At 35.5% G+C, this 23,500-nt stretch overlaps 1 protein-coding gene across 5 annotated transcripts in view; it reads left to right on the plus strand.

Annotated features, from left to right (window-relative positions):
• The window catches only part of LOC106460322 (calcium channel flower-like), a 91,524-nt gene that overhangs the window by 59,798 nt on the left and 8,226 nt on the right, over positions 1-23,500 (plus strand). For 4 of the 5 annotated variants that reach the window (XR_002610737.1, XR_002610738.1, XM_022387023.1 and 1 more), the window contains one exon: positions 21,878-22,026. Coding sequence is in view for 2 of the 5 variants with exons in the window: in XM_022387023.1 (XP_022242731.1) it covers positions 21,878-22,026 (149 nt within the window). In the remaining 3 variants the exon portion in view is untranslated. Of the gene's footprint in view, positions 1-21,877; positions 22,413-23,500 lie in introns of those variants that run through there. The other variant, XM_022387021.1, reaches the window with a different exon arrangement.

A 23,500-nucleotide genomic window follows, 5' to 3' on the forward strand; every position in this document is an offset into this window, starting at 1 on the left:
ACAACAGTTAATATGTTACATCAATCTCGTATTTTGTTGTTGTTGAACATACACTTACTTGTACTTTGTATTCTAGGACTTGTATTTGATCTACAGGTGAATGATGGAATAGTGTAATTTACTTCTGTTCGTCAATTCGGTGTAACTGTATTTCAGTGAGCGGCTTTTAAAAGTTAAAACTGAAAGCGTAATACACACAAATAACGTAACACTGTGTCATACTTACTTAACGTAGGGCAGTTGCGCTATATCCTAGGGAGGGCATAATTATTAATTAATAGGCACTATAGGCCAGGGGGAATTTTGCGCCCCTTCACACCAGCGCCGGAGGGCGACTGCCCCGTGCCCCCCCCCCCTGCTACGCCACTGCTATCAGTGTACCAAATTTGAAAAAATCCATCAAAGTTAAGTTTGATTTTCTATCAAATAAAATTTCCGTACTTTTGGTACAAAGGGAAAACAAATGAAAGAAGCACAATCAAAATTGAATATGTTATACCTCAGGTATTTTTTAATGGATTACCATGAAATTTGATATGTGAAGTAAAAGTCCAGTAGATCACATCCACTGAAAATATATAATAGTTTAGATTACCACAGTCCAAGATACAGAAGGTGGAAAATCGCTAAACTATCACTCCTATTAATAACACACAGTGTCCTGCAGCATGTTGTTTTGGCCACACGACACACTATCTTGTGTCATGTTTGTTTGTTTATTTTTGAATTTCGCGCGAAGCTACACGAGGCCCTTCTGCGCTAGCCGTCCCTAATTTAGCAGTGAGAGACTTGAGGGAAGGCAGCTAGTCATCACCACCCACCGTCAACTCTTCGACTACTCTTTTACTAACGAATAGTGGGATTGATCGTCACGTTATAACGCACCCATCATAATTAATTAACAGCAAAAACTTATAAACGTATCATATTCTAGAACTGGGGGAACTTAAATCATACTTGAAATTGTTTGTTTGTTTGTTTGTAATTAAGCACAAAGCTACACAATGGGCTATCTGTGCTCTGCCCACCACGGGTATCGAAACCCGGATGCTAGCGTTGTAAGTCCGCAGACATACCGCTGTGTCACTGGTAAGCCATACTTGAAATATCGCTTACGTTTGCAGTGAATGATGTATATATCATGCAAAGTTTGTTTCATGATATTAAATATAAAAAAAAGGAAAAGGAAAAGTTATTGTCATTTTATTTTATTCCCTGTAGCGGACCAACATCCTATATGTCATTAGTGGCATTCATAAATACGATTTATGGGATTACGTTACAGAGAACGTCGTTTCATTGATCATTGTTTGGTCAAGTGACCTGGGAGGATCAGGTACAACTTGGATCTTTACCTACCTCCTTGGCTGTTGACAGTCACCTTATAACGCTCCCACGGCTGAAAGGACGAGCATGTTTGGTGGGACGGTAATTCGAACCCACGACCCTCAGATTACGAGTCGAGCGCCCTAACCACCTGGCCATAACCGTGTGTCTTGATTTGAGCACTTGTATATTGAGAATCACATCTGACCGGTTTTAATATTGTAGTAAGAAATACTTATACAAAGACAAAATCTTATTTAAATTAATCGCTGAATGTATTCCTAATATCTATTAACAATTCACATATGAAAATATAGTTATAAATTAATTAATTACCTGAAGAAGAAGGGTTTATAGGATTTTTATCGTTTTATATTAAGACTTCTTGAATCTACGTGTTTTTCTGATATCATTTGTAAATGGAATAGCTTCAATTAAATGAGTGCGTGACATCTCAGGCAATACGATATGAACTTAATGAGGCCATAATCTTTACACACTTATTTAATCTATACTTATTTTTTTCTAGGATACGTGAATTACAATCCACGTGTAAAGTTAGGATACCGTAACCTTCTTGCTTCTCTAATTAACCATAGAGCAAACAAGCAACTTAAAAAAACGAAACGCACAGACATATACAAAATGGCTATATCGAAAATCCACAGTGGTGAATTAGCGGTGTGGCTAATACTATAGGATGATGGAATACTGTTTACTTCCGGGGAAGTGTAAATATTATATCGCTTTACATCAAATTTAGTGATAACCGCAAAGAATAATTCGTATGACTTAGTAACACTATTTATAACCCGTATTATACACATATAATAAGATGTCTGAAGGCTTAAACGTACCCGGTTTTTGTTTGATATAAGTGTTTCAATATTTAGAAATTTTCTGAACATTTTAAAATAGCCTTTTGTTGGAACTTACAGAATATAAATACTAATCTCCACAAGCCTACCCCTAAATACAGAATGTAGGTAATATTTAACTGTCTTATAATGCTAGTTATAACAGTGTGTCAATAGGACCTACATATTACTTATATAAGATAGTACAAAGTTTTAAAACGTGTATATAGAGTATACAGTAAAGGTTAGGGTCGAAATTAACATTTTTATCATAAAGTGAAAACTGGAAAGTTTTTATTTCCCCCATTAAAACTCGAGAATTTAAAAAGAGTAAATCAAAAATCATGACGACTAGCCTATAACTTCAGTTAATCGAAATGATTTAGATTACATTTCATAGATGCTTGATCCTTGCTAGTCACTAAATGATTTGACTCAAACACAATATTCAGAAACATAGACTCATAGCCGAATATTTTATTGAGCTTTATTCACAAGTAGAAGCCTGGTTGGGTCTGATGGTTATTACACTTGACTCACAACATGAGGGTCGCAGTTCGAATCCCTTTCTCAGACATAATAGTTCTTTAAGTTATGGGGATGTTATAATGTGATGGTCAATTTCACGAGTTGACGGTGGGTGGTGTTCAATAGCTACCTTCCCTCTAGTCTATCACTTAAAAATTAGGGATAGGTATCACAGATAGCCCTCGAGCAGCTTTGCATGCAATTGAAAAAAACACATCACAATAAGATGTCATGTGCAAGCATGCTATAAGTTTTTTGTCTGATTTGTTAATATTTATGAAAATTTCAACATTTCTGTACATATGCCATCTTAATATAGAAAGTTGGTGAAGAGAGCCACTAATTTTTCTTCGCTAAAGTTTCTCTCGGAACTAGCTCACTTAATTAGGGTATCGTTTATACCTTCTCGTGGAAAATACTGTTGTGACATAGAGCATACTGTATGGAAAGCGACAGCAGTATCTTCCAAGGTCATGTCAGGTGATGTCCTGTGAATATAACATCTATTGTTTTTTAGTGAGAATCACGTAGGTGACGTTTGCATCATTAGAAAAAGGGCATTGTTATTTATCCAATATAAATCTATGTTTTCTCAGACTGGGATGTATTTTATCAAGAAGAGGATAAGACGACAGCTTGATTTAATTATTGCAAACAATGATTTGATAAACACTGTAACAAAGTTACCAAAATATACACTTGTCTTTAAAGCTTTGATTGTGTTTCTGAGTTGCGAATAAAGATTGTTTCACTGTGTTGTACATTTTGTCCAGTCTCTTTGCTTCAAACCTATTCAGGGTTAAGGAAGATCAGAATTTGCTCTGCAAAACATTTTCTGGCAAACCTCCAGTTATACTGTGGCTCCTACCCAATTACTCGCAGGGTAATCAGTGAACTTGAAAATACCATGGGAATCCTTTTGGGCGAGTGAAGGCAGAAAACTAACAAATGAAAATTTAAGTTAAAATGCTGAATTTTGGTTCTTAAGTCAAAACCTTTCAGAAATAGTGGTTCCCTTTGGATACGTACTTTAGTCGCAAGATGATTTTTCTCGTTTCATAAAACAATAATTACACTACAGGTTTAATTAGCGAGATTACTTTTAATCTACCATAAACCTTAAAAAAGGACCAATAGTTAATTTGTTGGTCTTTTATTGTTTTTACTTCTTTTTTTTTATAATGGATATATTTTTGATGTAAATATTTTGTATCTTTCAATTCTTGCTGTGGCCAAAATTTCAACTACCCATTTTAGTGATTTAGTACAATAAAGCGCCAACTGGGAAACAAATGTATTACTTAAATTGATCACTATGTTTCTTAACATAAACTGAATCGTTAAGTTTAGGTCATATGCAATTTGGTTAAAAATATCAACAGCACACGGATGTACTACTTGATTGTAATACAGGTAAAAAGTTGGTTATGTAGGTTCATGTTTGTTCGTAGGAGTACAGAATTAGATAGCACAATTACACTTGTCATAAGCCATAAACAGTGATCCGACCATTGCTGTGTTTGTTGTATCCCAGCCGACCTGAATAGCTCTGGTTTTGAGCGATAGGCGAGATTGGCAACAGATATTACAATTATAGTGTGGTTGGAATACTATTATTATACACTCTTCTAATTCTTCAAAATCCCTAAGGGTCTACATAAAGAATGTAGTGTTAAAAATGTAATAGGCCTGATACTAATTTCTTATGACGAGAATAATTGTAATCGTTGTATACAGCATAACAACTGAGTTAGATATCGCTATGGTATTAGTATGAGTGTTTAGCAATTTCAAAAAAATTGTACTAAATCATCATAAAACAATTAACTTCCTAACTCAATAGTTATTTTATTTGTGATTGCTTTTATAAATTTATATTGAGATGCAAATATCTATTGTTTGTTATTTTATTCACATACTTATGTAGCTTAATCTTCGTAGATTATGGCAAACAGGTCGTGCATATAAGTTTCCAGGTAAATCAAATCCGTGCTTAGGTGCCCCACTCTGGATGCAATGCACATAGCCTGTGGTGTAGTTTTTGTACTTAAGAAATAAAAATAAGTAAATATACTGTTTCATATAAACGTTTACTTTTTTTTAGCGGTGTTAGAGTGTATAGATGCTACAATTTACCATAATATGCAATGTATATTTAATTTTATAACTAAATACAATTTTTACTTTGGAGCTTACTGAATAAATTTACTATTAGCTAGTTTTGATGCTCTCTGCAAGTATGACACCCATGTGGTTGGTTCTGTGTCGTTAACGAATATTCCAAGTGCTTGAAAAACAAAGAACAGTAAAAGTAATCCACTAATACAATAACATTCCGAAATATTTCTAAAAGTTAAAATACGTCACTATAGTGATAACTAAATCAGCAGTCTCTTGCGTTTAATTTTTGAGAGATGACAAAAATAATCCGTTGGTTTGTGCCCCCTAGTGGCACAGCGGTATGTCTTCGGACTTACAACGCTAGAAATCTGGTTTCGATACCTGTGGTGGGCAGAGCACAGATAGCCCATTGTGCAGCTTTGTGCTTAACTTAAAAAAAAACAACAAATAAACCGTTGGTTTGTTGGCTTTTAATAAAAAAACTAAAAAAAATCAATGGAAATTAACAAGTCCCCACCCCCAGTGGCTCAGCGATCATTCTTCAGGCTTACGACGCTAAAAACCGGGTTTTGATACCTGTGGTGGGCATAGCACATATTACCCATTGTGTAGCTTTGCGCTTAACAACAGCTAACTAGCTAATCAAATTGACGAAAATTAGATCTTAATTTATCCGTTTGTTTACAATAAATGAATTTAGAGAACGTCACAAATGCTATGAAGTAAGGTTCTTTAAGTAAGCGGAATGAAAAATAATGTTTTCAACTTGAAAGGTATCTTATGCGAAACTTCAGCTAAACGGTCAAGTCAGAATCCCCTAGGTTCAAGCATAAACATCCCTAATTCAGAAATGCTGACCAGTGGAATCGTAATCAGTCAGCAGCACCCGCCGCCTACTCTTAACCGAATAGCAGGACTAACTGTCACTTTCATATAGCACACTCGGTTGAAAGTGTGGAACCTGTTGAGCTGCATATGCAGGCTCGAACCTTGATCCATCTGCTTCGTTCCAGAAATGAAAAAGATGTAGAAACGTTGGTAAATTAGGAATATTGTGTGCTTGTGTTTTAGAATTTCTACTTTCCTTTGTGCTACCACTAATATGTAATCCTAAGTCAGAAAACAATACGATGTGAGAATTTCTCTTCATCCGATATTTGTGTTACATTTTAAAGTCTGCACTTTTATACTAACTCTTCGTCAGATTTCCAATTATATGCAAGTAAAGCAGCGTAATAATTTAAAAAAAAGCATAAACAAGCGCACAATTCGTTAACCTCGGCAAAGAACTTCCAGTTTCACTTATACGTCACGAGCCTTTTGTTCTAAGGCATTAAAACATTCGTTTCCTAGATTAGATCAGAAAACAAAACCCAACAACTAAATCTATATACTTATAGCTAAAATATTTGAGTCTAACTTCGAAATTTCAAAACAAACGGGCTGTACAAAATAGCATACTCCAACTGACACACCCTTGTTAAAGTGGATTTTTGTTGTTGTTGTTGTTGCAAATATGTAGTACTTACAACTATATACATACAATACCCCTATAAAACGGAAATATCAACGTTGTAGTAATGAAAACAGATAAAGATAGTTGAAAATACATAAAGATAATTTCACAATTAAATAAGCTCCATAATAGTCATGACAAAACGCTTCTTTACATACATAGAAAAAAAAATCTTGAAATATAAATCCATAATATACAGGTTGAAGTTATACAAAACTCCATTCCATACGCAAACCTAGGCCCCTAAAGACACTTTGTTGTATACTAATGTATAAAAGCATCTTTAGATTATTAAAAGAAAAATATTGCCATCCGAAAACATTTATCTATTTCAGGTAGTTATTGTACGTACATATTCATTTTCATCATCATTTCAGTTAAATGAATGTTATTTGAAAACAATTGTTGCATCCATGCCTTTTCTTCTTCATCCTGTTCTAGTGCCCCTTCCCCGAAATCCACGATTTCTCACAATCAACTGTGATTAGTTTGGGCACAGTCCTAGTTATTCTCGTGTCCAGGCTCACGTGAGCTAGATAGTACGTTTCGTGTACATAAATAATTTCATGCACACTCACCTGGCTAGTATTTAGGTTTACCTCTTGTGTGGCTATTCTGGTGGTATGACTTAAGTTTCTGTTATAGAAACAAACACATTGGGACCAGAGCTCTCTGCATCGAGAATATCCTAAGGGAGGTAAAAGAGGCTTGGAATTCACGTTTTTTATTGCAACACGCAGGGTGGCTGGGGTTTTGTGACTAACTCTGTGCCTGTAAGGAATCTGCTTTAAAAATGACTTGTGTTACTTAAAAAAAACAAAAAAAACAAAAACGGGACGATGCTATAATTTTCACGATATAATCTTTGTAATGTTTAGAATTTCTTGTTCTTTGTCGCGGATTTATCACCCTTGTCATTTAGTTTAAATGTATACTTTGCAAAACAGTATAGCTTCTGTTATTCGCCCCTAATAATACCTATTAAACTCTATAATCCGTTTATCCGTAATCCAGGAATCATTAGGATATACTTGTTTCAAACTTAAATTTCAAAGACAACTAAACGTGTATTTCGATTGTTTTTACTTTGAGCTGTTCTAATCTCATTCTGGCAAAAGTAGCAAACACTATAATGCCCCAGAAAGTGATAACTCATTTTGTTAGTTTGAACCAAAGTACAGTACTTTCACAAGTCGTTACAGCCCCTACATATCGCATTCTACGTATGCATAATGTCGGGTGTTGGCTCCCAATAAGTTAAGTGATGAAACTTTTGAACTTTAGACTATCGAGGATAAACGTACTTATAAGTTCGTGTGACATGAGAGGTGGGGCTCATAGCACGTGGTTCCTCTTCAGTAGATGAAAAAAAGGTACTTTCAAGATATAAAACTGTGATATTAAACATATTTCTTGCAGATATTGGTTACCAAGTATGTGTAGTCATACATATATATATTATTCTCACATAAATGAGTTCATAAGTCTATATAAGTTTGATAACGAATTTTACTAAACTAGATGCAAAGAGCCAACAGACTGTTTCAATATAAACCTGGGTGTAAAACGTTACACAAGCATTATGTAAAAAATCACAAACCGCAATTTGTAGATATGTGAATGGAGACTTTAAGGTTTACTCCGCTAGATGGCAGCACTATTATGCACATTAATTAAAAGAGCGACTGCATATAAAAAAAGCGGATGGTGGGATGGGGGAATACATGTTACTATATGTAAAGTTGATAATTTAAAAGACCTTACGAAAGCGTTATCGAATAGCCACGTTCTCACTGGAAATAAGGTACTATAATTTGTCTAATTTGTATTTTGGGGGTCTCTAATCATAAACAAATTAATAAAGAAGTACCGCCCCTCTTTTGATTTTATCTGCTTAACGTTATTATATATGGGTGTGTTTGTCTTTCTAGATTCACATGAGACAGCAGTAAAAAATAGACTTTTAACAATTATTTCATTCTTTTTTTTTAATATGACAAATAATTTGCAGGGTTTTCAGAGAAGGAGATAGTTGTGTTTTACCATAAGTCTAGAGTCTCTGATAAATATGTGTAGATACATGTGTAAGCCACTTTATAAACAATTCTAGATTCTCTGATAAATATGTGTAGATACATGTGTAAGCCACTTTATAAACAATTCTAGATTCTCTGATAAACATGTGTAAGCCACTTTATAAACAATTATGGATTACAAGTAATACTTAGAGCACCAATTATTTGTATACAATTCTCCCCTTTGTTGTAATTGGCCTGTATTAGACAATTTGGAGATATTTTTACAAACAAATTTATGTGATGTGATTGTTAGTTTGTCTTTGTATCATTAAGCAACAAAGGTTTGCAAGAGGCTGTGAAGAAAGGAAATGTATATATGGTAGCGACAATTAGATCATCCAGAGAATTATTACACAGCACATTGTCACACTGTGATATTCGTGTCTGAAACATCAATTATAGACCCACTCATCAATAGGCGTGCTCCGAGATTTCTTTGTTTCCATCTGAGATAATAAGAGTTCTATATTTGGTCCCCTATGTGAGTCATTCAAGCAGCTATTTGAATGACGCCCTCCAAGCTTTAAAAAAATTTGGAATTAACCGATCCTTCTAACTCATGATGACTGCAAAGAAATTCTGGAGCATCACCCCCTCCCCCATCACTGTCTTCACGCACGCGGGTACTCCGACAGAGCATCAAAAAGTGGTTTCAGGTATTTGGAGTCTGTCTTTAAAAGCGGACAAAAGACAAACGCGGCTAAGAAGATACAGAATAATGTTCGTTTTAATGCGTTACTACTTCACTTTTTCACTTTTATTTGTTTGTTGTTGGGCGCAAAGCTACACCGTGGGCTATCTTTGATGTACCCACGGTGATAATCGAACTCTGATTTTTAGTGTAATAAGCCTTAGACTTGCCGCTATGATATCGGGAGGAATTTATTATTCTGAGACATAAATATATTAAGATAATTAGAGCTTAAAGTAAAACATAAAAACGACGTTTTTCAGCACAATGAATGATAAAATCTTTATTAGCTATTTTAGCCGCATAGTTCCGGTAACACAGTTACTATCATCAGGGTTAGTGACAATAACTATTTTACTAAGAATAGTCGGCTGAAATATCTTAATCAACATTTTATTTTTCATTTGTCCCTTGGTGGGATAGAGGTAAGTTTACGGAGTTGCAACGCCAAAATCCGAGGTTCGACTCCCCGCGGTAGATAAAGTGTGGTTTTGCTCTAAATCAAACAAACAAATTATTTTTCACTGTGACGAAAAGCTTCGGTTTTGTTTTTTTATCTTAATATAGTAGCACGATGTACCTGACAATAAATTATGATCAGAGCTTGGTTTTGAAATGATAAACAGTTTAAAGATTTTTCACAAAGTAAAGCTAACACTGCTTATACAGAGGGTTTAGTGCGTTATATTAAAACGATTTGGAATATGCGAATCAGCATGTCACGTGACAACCACACACACACACACACACACACAGAGCCGATATAAATTCGTGGTGGAAGGGAATGTTTCAGAATTAAATTTAACATTGCTTGGCGTTACGTTTGTTTGTAATTAAGCACAAAGCTACACAATGGACTATCTGTGCTCTTCCCACCACAGATATCGAAACCCGGATTCTAGTGATGTAAATCTGCAGACATATTGCTGTGCCACTGGGGGCTTGGCGTTACGTAGGTAGCGTGATTCTATCGAAAATTTATTGCTTTTAGAGGGGTATGTAACACTTTTTCCGACGCAAAATATCCATATACTCAGATCATAAAGATGTGTTGAGATCGGGGATTTATTATTTCCTAGGTGGAGATATCCTTTGTTTTCCAATGCTATTGAGTACACGATTGTAATAAGTCATGCCCCAGCCATGTGGTGTCTAGTAACAGGTGAGAATCCATGAATACAAAGGTCAATGGCAAAATCCGTCCACGTGTCCCAGGTAACACTAGGCAATATGCATGTAATCAAGAAGGATTAAGGATCTCAATTAGAAAAAGCAACACAAGTTGCTTACACGACATATTTATCCAACCGTCGTATACCTCAAGTGGCTAGATAATGATAAGGGTATTCATTTTATTCTGTATGATGACATAACGGGCAAGTTGCTGCAAACAGCACAATCTGTGCATTCAGACCGTTAAAACGCATATAGGAGCTTTCATCTTCGTATTCTAAATGGAATATAGAAAGCCTTCAGGGCGAATAGGTGTGCTTTAGACATGACAGCGTTACGAGGAAGTCTTTTTCAATGGTTTGTTTGTCCTTATATTAACACAAAGCTACACATTGGGCTGTTTACGCTTTGTTCTCTTCAGGGAATCAAAACCCAGATTTTAGCGTTGTAAGTCTGAAAACTTATAGTTGACCCATCAGGGGGTGGGGTGGCTTTTGCTATAGAAACTATGCTACAAGCTGCTTTGTTTATTAATATGTTCTGTAATTTCGCGCATAGCTACTCGGGGTCTATCTATGTTGGTCGTTAATAATTTTCAAGTGATGTACCAGAGGAATAGCACTTAGTCAACACTACACACTGCCAAATCTTGGGCTACTCTTTCACTGACGAAAAATGGGATTGCCCATAACATTATAACGCCACCACGGCTGAAAGGGCGAACATTTTTGTGATGGGATTCGAACTCGCGACCAGTATATTGCAAGCCGAGCGCCCTAACCGCCAAGCCATGTCAAGATGAACAATCGTCAGATAGAGCATGACCGGACGTAGCGACATGGTGGTGACGCTCCAAAATCTTCTTAATATAACATACTAAACCTCTGTATTACAAAAAACGAAAAATACAAGTATAAATTTCATCATAGGCGCCAATACGGAGCCATGGGGACACCCCCCCCCAAGACACGAAAGATGTAATATACATACATATATGATAGCATGCACGTAATGTTCAAGCGAAGGCTGCGTATCGTAGGGCATAATACTGCATACAACCATAGGATTTCTTTGATACAAAACATTGTTCTTGTTGGGCAAATTGTAGATGATGACTTGCTGCAGAGCTGCATGAATATTAAATTTAAGCTTTTCTTTTACAGTAATTTCATCACATTTTGTTCGTGTTTAATTTATTTTAAGGTAAGAATTAATTATGAGTGTAGATTCTTTGAATTCCACTTTAAAACTCTCTAGCAGGCTGAAATTATCTATTTTTCAATGATATAGGGGGAAAATATAGAAAGTCCTTTGAGACTGCTCAATAGCAGTGTTGTCCAACCCCTTCAAAGGCCATTGTACGCTGAGGGAATATGGTTTGTTTGTTTGTTTTGAATTTCGCGCAAAGTTGTACGAGGGCTATCTGCGCTAGCCGTCCCTAATTTAGTAGTGTAAGACTAGAGGGAAGGCAGCTAGTCATCACCACCCACCGCCAACTCTTGGGCTACTCTTTTACCAACGAATAGTGGGATTGACCGTCACTTTATAACGCGCCCACGGCTGAAAGGGTGAGCATGTTTGGTAGGACGGGGATTCGAACCTGCGACCCGCAGATTGCGTGGTCAAGCGCCTTAACCTCCTGACCATGCCGGACCGAAAGAATATGGACAAATATCAAATGTATGTGTAAAACTAATGAAAGGGGTAGCACCCAAATGGCTTCCATGAGACCTGGCAAGGTCAAAGAGATTCACAACTTTAGATGACGAGTCAATGATAAATAGCATTCGGCAATGTATGCAGACATTAAAGCACCGCACTGTTAATTGGTTTATTTGATTTTGAAGATGTCAACAATCGAATACATATTGGCATTTTGGCAACGAAATTAAAGGCCTTGGCAGTCTCCGAGTTTCACATATGAGAGGGCTAAATAAACTCTTCTAGCATGTAAAAAGATAGCAAATAGGATTGTGCTGTAATCTGACTACCAAAATAAAACAATACCTTATATAAATATCAAAAGTTTTTAATTGTTTTATATCCTCCGGTGGGTCAGTTATACGTTTACGAACATACAACGCTAAAATCTGGGGTTCGACTCACCGTGGCGGACAGAGTACAGATAGCCTGTTGTATTGCTTTGCGCTAAGAAAATATGAACAATATTTATTTTATTGATTGCATAGATACTATAGACATAAAAGTACACTTTGTGTATTACAGACTTCAATACTATTCAGAATAACTGTGATATTGTATTGACTTTATCGTCATAGACCGCACCTCCACATTCCACAGAATATACATATTTACTTGCTTACTATAATTCACTATAATGTAGTTTCCATACACTGTGTCTACCTGAAGGCTGTTATGCCAACATCTGGCATTCAACAGTTTGAAAATGGTAGTAATTAACATGAACAATTCTCAGTTAGCTTGTGCATTTGCTGCTCGATTACACAGGTGCATGTTTCTCATTTTTTTCTTGTTGCCAATATTGCCTCCGAAATGTGTTGGTACTTAGCGCAAATAGCCTTTGTTTAGCTTCGCAAGTATTTCCGAAACAAATATCAATATGAAAACGTAAAGCGGTAGCCGGTAGCATTCCTCTTCTACCCAAACAAATTTCCCGTCATTTGTTGAATTGCCGAGTAAATAATAAACGCTTGAAGATGAATGAAATGATCTTGTGGAGTAAAATGATGTTTTTGTTTTTCGTTTCACATTTCATGTGAATATATCATTAATAACACAATCCTGCGAATTTAAACTTTATAAAAGTTGTTTTGGTTTTAAAAACGGATCTTCCATAATTCAGCTACGTTGTTGTTGTTGTTTGTTATTAAGCACAAAGCTACACGAAGGGCTATCTGTGCTCTGCCCACCATGGGTATCGAAACCCGGTTTCTAGCGTTGTAAGTCCACAGACATACCGCTGTGGCACTGGGAGGTAGAAGCTATGCGATCCCAGACTTGAAATTCCCACTGTGGGATTTATTTGTTGTTGTTTTTTTGCAAAGCTACCAAGGCTATCTACTGCTGTCGATAATTTTGAGCTATTGACCACAGGGAAAATAACCAGCTAGCAGCATCCACCGACAACTCTCGGGCGACTTCTTCAACAACGAATATCGGAACTGTCAATCACGCCATAATGCCTCCATGATTGAGAGGGCGAGCATTTTCGGTGTCGGATTTCAATTCTGCGCAAATTGCGAGTTGACTGTTCTAATCACCAGGTCATATGACAGCCTGTGAATTTATATATAAATTCCAGTTTCTGTTTTTTTAGCTTTGTTTTGATAAAATATTGCAAAATTCCGACTCGTATTTGGTGTTTTTAAAAACAGCAGGTAACTAATAATATAACGCATCTACAAATAAATAGAAGTTTCAACAATAATTGGAAATATAAAAAAAAATACTTAAGTGATTAGTGGCTTGATTATTGTAACTTCTAGAATTCCACAGAGAAACATGAGATTTTCTACTTCTAGAAATGTTTTGCTTATTCGTTTTGTTTGGGAATTTTTGCACAAACTTGCACAGGGCTGTCTGCGCTAACTGTCCCTAATTTTGAAGTGATAGACTAGAGGGAAGACAACTAATCAACATCAAGCATTGATATTGTCGTCTGACCGAATAGTGGAATTTGACCATCATTCTTACAATGCATATACGGCCCCAATGTGTGGAGTGTATTTCCTTTTTTCTCTTCTTTTTGTCAAATATGGAATCTGCTGATCTACAGTCCGGCACGCTAACCACGGGGCATGCTCAGCCAAACTTACAAAATAAAAGATTGCTTTCAAAGTAGGTTGAAGTCTTAGAATAATTGATTTGTTTTATATACATATTTACCTCCGCCACCTTAGGTTATGCTTTCACCCTGTATGTGTGTTTGTCAGAAAGATTTCTCAAAATTGATGAATGAATTTGGCCGAAAGTTGGTATACATTTGGATTATGACCAAACTTAGAAGTGATTAGTTTTTGGAGGGTCAAGGTCACATGGGGACCGATTTTTCTACACTATTTTTGCTCTATAACCTAGTCCAGAATGATCGGATTTCGATGAAACTTGGTGGACATATGTAAAATATTATTACTAATTGTCCTGACAAAAATGGTCCATGTCCGTTGATAATGACGGACATATTTCCGTATTTTTCGAGAGCCGAATATGATCAACGCTGCATGGCGGAAGTGTGCGCTCTACTGAGTGCCCCTCTAGTTTACATATGTATTAATTGTAACGAGATATTGTGCATAGCAAATATAATTGATGATAAAATATATGTCTCTGTACTGTTGTCTAAAATGATCATTTGTGATGAATAATCTGTGATAATCTTCTGATTTCCAGTTTCAAGACGCTTATCAAAATATTAAGTACACATACCTCAGTCATGATAACATCGGATAATCGGTGTAACTTAAAATATATATAATAGAGTTTCATTTTAGTCGTCTCTTATCAAACATGTGTTGTTCGATAAACTTACCGTTGTCGTCAAGCGACAAACATTAATCAGCAGTCTGTCGCTTGTTTGCAGTTTACTTTATGATGCCCTTGGATACAGACTTGACGTACGTTAAATTTTCAAAACAAAGACAAGTAAAGCAGTGTCCTAAAGTTTAAATGTTTTACTACAAACAGTTAATTTAACAGGTTCAGCTGTAAAATAAATATATCACTTCCCATAGCTCTCAGCATTAAAGTAGTAGATTTAATCAATGCAAGATTAATCAAAAAATGGGTTTATAACCCCACTATACACTTTTTTTTAAATAATGGTCCCCTATCACGATCAAACGTATAACAAAACTTGTTGGACTGTAGTAACTTTACGGACTTGCAATGCTAAAATCCTGGGTTCGATTCCCCGCGGTGAACAGAGCTCATATAACCATTCTGTAGCTTTGCGCTAAAAAATATAAGCAAACAGTATAACGAACCTCGTCTATGTAAAAGTTAAAATTATAAAACTGATAAAAGCAATGAAACAAATGTTAAAACAATTGCGTCGCACTAGGCCTGCGTGTTCTCGGATTCATCAAATCGAGGAAACTTAATTAAACATTTCACAAAAAAAAAAGGATGAAAATATTTAATAAGATGATAAAAGCATTTAAATTGAATAAAAATAATGAAACTTAATCGCAATATAAAAAATTAAAACTATGAAAAATTATACGTGTTGAAAATATCTGCAGGTAGATTTTTTTAAATTCTACCTTAAAATATGAAACTTGAAAAACATTCGGTATTTTTTCTGGTTATCATTACGACGTGGACAGAATGGATAACTTTGCTGTGCATTTAGTTCAAAGATCACATGCAAATTACCCCTAAATTTTCTATTAGCTAAACTTGAAAGTGAGAAATTGTAATTATATGAAAATGGATAAGGGTTATAGATCCATTTAAGTCTGTGGAGACTATTAGTTATCGTATACAGTTTTACCAAACTAATGTTGCGTTACTGACGTGGGTGAGAAACAATCCCTTTCCATCTTACTCAACTGATATGGACCAGAATTTCCGAAACAACTATGCTACTAAATATACAATGGTGACGTGACTTGAGTTAGAAACAAAACTATTTCATGTTATTAAACTAAATTAAGTCTCGGAAACGACATATTCTTTATTGTTAAAGTGGCATAGATCAAAACAATCATTTTTCATGCTATAAAAGGGAATACATAACCCTATTCCATGCTAATAAACTGACATAGTTATGAAGAATCCTCTGTGTTTTTATTAAACTAGAATAAATCAGAAATAATTATTTTTCACGCTGCTAAATTGGCATAAACCAGGAACAACCAGGCTAAACGCTATTAAGGTTACAAGAGTCAGAAATAACACTGTTCCATGCTACTAAACTGACATAGATCACAAACAACCCTGTTCTATGTTACTAATGTAAGGAAGGTAAAAACAACCATGTTGTGTGCTATTAAACTAATAAAGATAAGAAATATTTTGCTTCATTCTACTAGACTTACATGAGTCAGAAATAACAATGTTCTATGCTACTAAACTGACATAGATCACAAACAACCCTGTTCTACGTTACTAACGTAAGGAAGGTAAAAACAACCATGTTGTATGCTATTAAACTAATAAAGATAAGAAATATTTTGCTTCATTCTACTAGACTTACATGAGTCAGAAACAACTTAGATAAGAAATAAGTCTCGTTATCGTGTGAACGCCTTTTCCAAGTTGGCGAAGCATGATTATATTAATTATACTTGGCATAAGACATTAGTATTAAGCCTATAATATTTTTTTACACTACATTTTTTAACTAGTTTCAGCATAGTTCCAGTATGCGTCCCCAGCTTTGCTCATTCCGGTGTTTGTGTTTCGATGCCCATTTCAACAGCAACACGTCCGTTGAAACCACGTGCTTATGAATGTCTCGCTGTTCTCGGGGTAAATCCACACCCCTATGTACAGCAAGATTGTTGACAATATCAGTCATTCTGTATCTTGTAAAGAAATACTCTTAAAGATTTAATATCACTTTTGAATAATTTAAATTTTCTGACAACTTCTTTTATTAGCAGTACCAGCTTCCCATACCCTCTTTGGAGTCTTGCAGCAATTTGTCGCATGCAGAACTATTGACAATCCAAAAATATGATTTCTACCCATTTAACAGCATTATTTTATGAACTCTACGAGACTTGACTACTACTACTAAGTAGAGTATGATTGGGTGTACTTTTGTAGGGTACCTTACTTGTGTAGTGTGGCACTTCCTGATTGGTTGAATGACAATCAGTCACAGTTTAAACTATCTACATATAACTGTACTACCACTCTGTACTACTGTTATAACCACCATACCTAATTAGTTGAGCCACATTGTAGTATTGTTATAACCACCATACCTAGTTAGCTAAGCCATACTTTGGTACTGTTATAACCACCATACCTAGGTAGATGACCCACACTGTAGTATTGTTATAACCACCATACCTACTTAGCTGAGCCACACTGTAGTATTGTTATAACCACCATACCTAGTTAGCTAAGCCATACTTTGGTACTGTTATAACCACCATACCTAGTTAGATGACCCACACTGTAGTATTGTTATAATCACCATACCTAGTTAGCTGAGCCATACTTTGGTACATTTATAACCACCATACCTAGTTAACTGAGCTACACTGTAGTATTGTTATAATCACCATACCTAGTTAGCTGAGCCATACTTTGGTACTTTTATAACCACCATACCTTGTTAACTGAGCCACACTGTAGTATTGTTATAACCACCATACCTACTTAGCTTAGCTACACTGGGGTACGGTACTGCCTTTGGAAACAAGCAGCATTGACTTTCGAAACTGTTCTTTTATGGTTTACTCTCAAACTGGCGAGTTGCACGGCTTAATTGAAATATAGAATGTGTCATGTGGGCGGGCCAAGAAGTTCAAAATTGTGGGCGTATATTTTTAATTGAACAGGAGTGGGGATAGGATGATTCTACAATTGTAATGATGTGTAAGCTATTCATTGACCCAATATATCATCGAAATCAACCCCTACAACCATTTTACTGTGTTGAAGTCAGCTATTACAAAAAAAGTTCACATAAGCGACATCAGTATAAAACAAGCTTTAACTATATCAATAGAGTGCATACCTCCGCCACGCAAATGATCATATTCGACTCTCAAAAAATAAGAAAATGTGTTCATATGTCTGTTGTTATCAAAGGACACGGAACATGTTTGTCAGGACAATTAGGAATAATATTCTACATATGTCCACCAAGTATCATCAAAATCTGATAATTTTTGACTGCATTATACAGCAAACATAGTGTGAAAAATCGGTCCCCATGTTAACAGATAGGGTTTTTTAGGTTTTCATAACCTTGCTGTGACCTTGATCCTCCAAAAACTAATCATTTCTAAGTTGGGTCATAATCCAAACGTATACAAACCCTCGTCCAACTCCATTCAGTCGTTTTCGAGAAATCTTGCTGACAAACACACAAGCAAACACACAGGGATGAAATCGTATCTTCGTCCACCTTCGGTGGCCAAGGTAAAAAAATCGCAATCTGTGACTCTCAAAAAATTAAAGTAACTTAAAAAAAACAAGCCCAATTCCGCTTATTATAAGTGCACTTTGACAACCCTTGATGCACTTTGATAAACTGTAAATATATATATATATATATATTTATGTTTTATACAACTCTTGTCATGTATCGTAATGGCCTTAAGTCATCAGCCATATTTTTGGGGGTAAATATAGAAACGAAAAAGTTTGTTAATAGCTGCTACTGTATAAATGTAAAGTAAATAAGGCTAAATAAAAGTAAACTAGAGGGGTACTCAGTAAAGCGCGTACCTCTGCCACACAGGTTAGTCATATTCGGCCCTAAAAATAAATACGGAAATTTATCTGTATGTCCGGTGGCGGAGATAAAGAGCGACTAAATGATATTATAGCTTTTCAAAGTGAAAATAAGTTAAATATAGAAAGGGATGTAATTATTCACAGCTCCTACCTTTCGTAAAGACGAGCATTTATCTTATTATCTTATCTTTAGGACACCCCAGGCGGAGGGAGTCTTAGGGATATTCCCCTCATTAGAAATTGTCTGGATACACTAAAATACATTTTTTAGGCTACTTGAAGGAAAGAAATGTCCTCTTATGAAGCGTTATTAATTTTAATATTTTTGGGTCTTTAAAGTTAGATACTGTTTTGAGAAAGTAATTAAATATGGATGGCCACTTTGAATTCCAAAATTTGTGTCAATGTCGGTCTGTTACCTGCTGCATCGCGTTTCTAGGTAGAAAGGCAATTTTTCTTTTATGACTGAACAGTAAGCTAGGTATTAATTTCATGGTGGAAGCAGTAAAAGTCGGACAGTTTCATTGTCTGAATGGAGAACCAGAGTTATCCATCTTAATTTGACAACACAGGTGCACTACTTATAGACAATTTAGACAACTTTTTGACAACGAATTTTATGACGTAGGTGTATGTGTGAAAGTATATATTGGGATGACAATCAGACTTTTACCTTACTCTTCACTGGTTTATAACCTTTGTAATGGAAGCCTATAAACAAAGCCAACTAAGACTGAGAAGAATGAAAACATCGTCTAGCGATTGTTTATTTTTTTTCGCTCGAAACAACAGAAATTATGGAGACAATGTCTCTGTTAGATAATTTAAACCAGAAGGATAAGCTAACATTTATCTTTTAATTCTTTTTCCTTATGTTTCTGCCCTTATGTTTTATCAACTTTCTATGTTTTAGGAGGGTTATTGTCAATGCAAATTACAGAATATGTAAAGTTGCTTAGCTGTTTGTCAGATAATTCAATATAATGTCTATTCTGTCAGCTTCTTAATATAAGTTCTATCATAAATCTGATTTAGTAACAACATTAAGTGTTTCTTTTTGTCGTGAAAATAGGGGCATGTTTTTAAGAGTCTAGGGTCTTTTGTAACTGAGACAGTTGTTAATAAACTGGCTACTATCAAGCATGATAAGCCTTAAATACAGTCGAAGTCTCCTATTGGATGGAATCATTAAAAAACAAACTAACATGGTGTTAATTGGACCATTAAACAAACTCGTGTGTTTTGGTTTTAATGAGGAAACATTGGATGTATAGAAGATGAATAGATAAATCTATGAGCTCGCGCTGGGATCAAGCCACAAAGGTCTATCGGTAATTTGTTGTATTAAAAAAAAGTACGAGATTCTGAAATTTTCCTGCTTTTTTTTCTAAATTAAATTTTTTCTTTTGTTTGGGTCATTTTGTCATTTTCGATATTCGCGCAAAGCTACACAAAGGAACTCTCTACGTTAGACTTCCCTAATTTTGAACTAATAGGGTAGAGGGAAAACAGATGAGTAACAGCATCCATCACCAACTGTTAGGTTACTAAAATCAAAAGGTTTCATGGATATAACGCACCCAAAATGCAGAGTACGATTTTTTTCCTTTTCAACAATGAGACGCGAAACATGTTCCTTGGATTCACAGTCCAGCACGCTAACCATTAAGCCACGCTAAGGCTCCTGTTTAAAATGTACTTCCGATAATCAAATCTGGAGGACAACAAAAGGTAGCAATTTAATTTGAGTTGTTACTATACGTTTTTTTTTCTATAACACCCGTAAAAGTGTACATATATAATTAACAAAATAAGTTAGGTTCTTAAACTTAAAATTCACACCTGTCTAGGCCTGGCATGGTCAGGTGGTTAGGGCGCTCGACTCGCAACCTGCGGGTCACGGGTTCGAATCCCCGTCTCACCAAACGTGCTCGACCTTTCAACCATGGAGGCGTTATAATATGACGGTCAACTCCACTATTCGTTGGCAAAAGAGTAGTCCAAGAGTTGGAGGTGGCTGGTGCTGACTAGCTGCCTTCCCTGTAGTCTTTCACTGTTAAAGTAGGGACGGCTAGTGCAGATAGCCCTCGTGTAGCTTGGCGCGAAATTCAAACGTAATCACAACTGTCTTTCCTGTACTCCACTAATTCACAATAAATTTATCTTTCCAATATTTCCATCCTGAATCCATGTTCTGGCTAATTGCAGAAACTTCAGGATAAGCCTGGAGGAAACTAGTCAACAGCACCCACCACCAAACTTCTGGACTACTCTTATCTGACCTAACTGAGATTTCACCGTCACTGTTTTAGCGCACCTACGGCCCCAAAGTGTAAAACGGCAACGAGACGCGAATCACGAATCTTAGGATTTCTAGCTTTAGCACGCTCTGTCATATCAGTAACTAAATAATTTTAATTACTTCACAATTCTTACTAGAATAAGTATCATTTGACAGCATTTGCATTCAACATGAAAACAACAAAAAACGGGATGAGTAGACGCTAAGTACTGGTGAGGAGTAGGAGAATTCGTCAAGTTGAAAACCTCGATAACGTGTTATACGTCGGAGTTATCTTCATACGTTGTCTGCAAATTGCTCTACACTGACTGATACTTCTGATGAATTTCTACAATCTTTACTTTGTATTTTAGCTTGCAATTTGTTTGCATATAATGCTGGTTTTACACACGCACGTGCGTGTGTGTGTGTATGTATGTATATATATATATATATACATATATAGGCCCCCTAGTGGCACAGCGGCATGTCTGCGAACTTATAACGCTAGAATATGGGTTTCGAGCACAGACAGCCCATTGTGTAGCTTTGTGCTTAATTACAAACATATATACATATATAGCATCTTATTCTGATTTTATTAGTACATTAACTTCTCTGTTTGATCCAAATTATTTAAGGTATTATAATTATTAACACTGCAAAATGAAGATTTTCTGTTTAGTGATATATATGTATACATATTTTTTGACTGATAAAAACGTTGCGTTATTTGTTAGAATTTTAGCCAATAGATGTCAGAAGTGTTTTTAAGTAGACTTTTTTATTTTCGATGGTGTTTCGTTACAAAAACACTTCTGTTTTACTATGTTCATAATTTCAAAAATTTCACTTTTCTCTAGTTCAAAAAAGTGTAAAACAACTAAAATGTTGCTTTTATTATAGCAGGTTCCGAGAATCACTTGAACGAAATCCTTCCCAATGCAAGATGGCTTCGAATACAACATAGAAAGGAACCCAAGTATAGAAGTTATTTCTGTGTTTTGTTGCAAGAACTGTCGCTGTTAAAACATTACCCAACAAAGGAAATGTGTGTAAGTAAGGACTAGTAATACGTTTTACAAACTCATTATAAACGATACTTGAAAAATTAATATTTAAATTAATTATTAATGAAACAACGAGGCATAAGAAAACTATTTAGTGGAAACGTCATCTGACTTATTAGAGAGTGAACTTAAACACTATGTTCACCGAAACACTAACTCATTTTTAGAATGCTTATAAAACTTTACATAAATTAAAAAAATAAAACAGTAAAGTATCAGAAATATTCTTTAGAATAATTTCGTTTGTTTCACCTTGTCTGTATTTGGAACATTCCATTCCTGAGTTTGTTCATAACGGTAAGTCTACTGACTTACAATGCTGAAATCCGGGGTTCGATTCCTCGCGGTGGACACAGCAGATAGCCAAATATGTCTGTCTTGAGATTTTAAAAATGATATTAATAATATACTCCCATTTCAGAAAAAAAAACTTGAAAAAATTTACAAAATGTTTTAAGTAGGTGAACAATTCAAATGCGGTGGTATAGGCCCATAATAAACCCTGTTGCACATTTTTCAAATATTAAAAGTTGAAGTCGAAAGTTTATGATGTTTGTGCTTTTAGCTTACCATCATATTATGCGGCAGGAGTATAAAAACCTCCATAAAACATAATATTTAAATCGTGAACTTAAACTTATTGTAGGGGTTACTGGTGTTAAATTAGATTTGTTTATTTGTTTGTAATTATGCATAAAGCTAACACAAAATGCTATCTGTGCTCTGCCCACCACGGGTATCGAAACCCGGTTTCTAGCGTTGTAAGTCCGCAGACATACCGCTGTGCCACTGGGGGGCATTAAATTAGAAGAGGTAGGCCTTGCAATAAGAGCGTCAAATTGTTTATAAGCAAAATGTTTTATTGTTAAAAAAGAGAAAAATTGATGGTTCAGAGGAAAATCTAAGGGTTTATAACTCTAAAAATGGGTTTCGATACCCAAAGAACAAATAGCTCAATGTGGCATTTTGTGCTTAACAACAAACAAAAACTCGAAAACTTAAGTAGGCAGACATGTGTGAATACATTATTTTGACCTCAGACAGACAAACATAAACAAGTAGATGTGTTATTTTCTTTTCCATCTCAGCAGACTGAATTAAAAATAAATAGGCACTGTTTATTTATATTTCAATTTTTACAAGTAACGACCTCGACTGACCCGGTGAACAGAACATTCTAAGCTTTATGAATCGTACTGGTGTGTTACTGACAAGGCAAGTTATGTATAATTTATAGCGATAAGGGAAACAATGACAGATTTTAATAGAAAATACCGTACTATCTCGTCAGTAGCTCAAATCACTTTTTTGGCGCCAGTTGGTCGGTTAAATGCAGGAAGTCAGACTAGAAACCCTCCAGAACAGTAACAAGAACATCCTAAAGAGATAAACTGTGCTACAAATGATTCAACTATCCATTTTCGATTATTACTATAAGAGTTTGAGCCCATCAAATAAA

This window comes from Limulus polyphemus, unplaced genomic scaffold (genome assembly GCF_000517525.1).
Source record: "Limulus polyphemus unplaced genomic scaffold, Limulus_polyphemus-2.1.2 Scaffold751, whole genome shotgun sequence".
In the NCBI taxonomy this organism is placed as follows: Eukaryota; Metazoa; Arthropoda; class Merostomata; order Xiphosura; family Limulidae; genus Limulus; species Limulus polyphemus.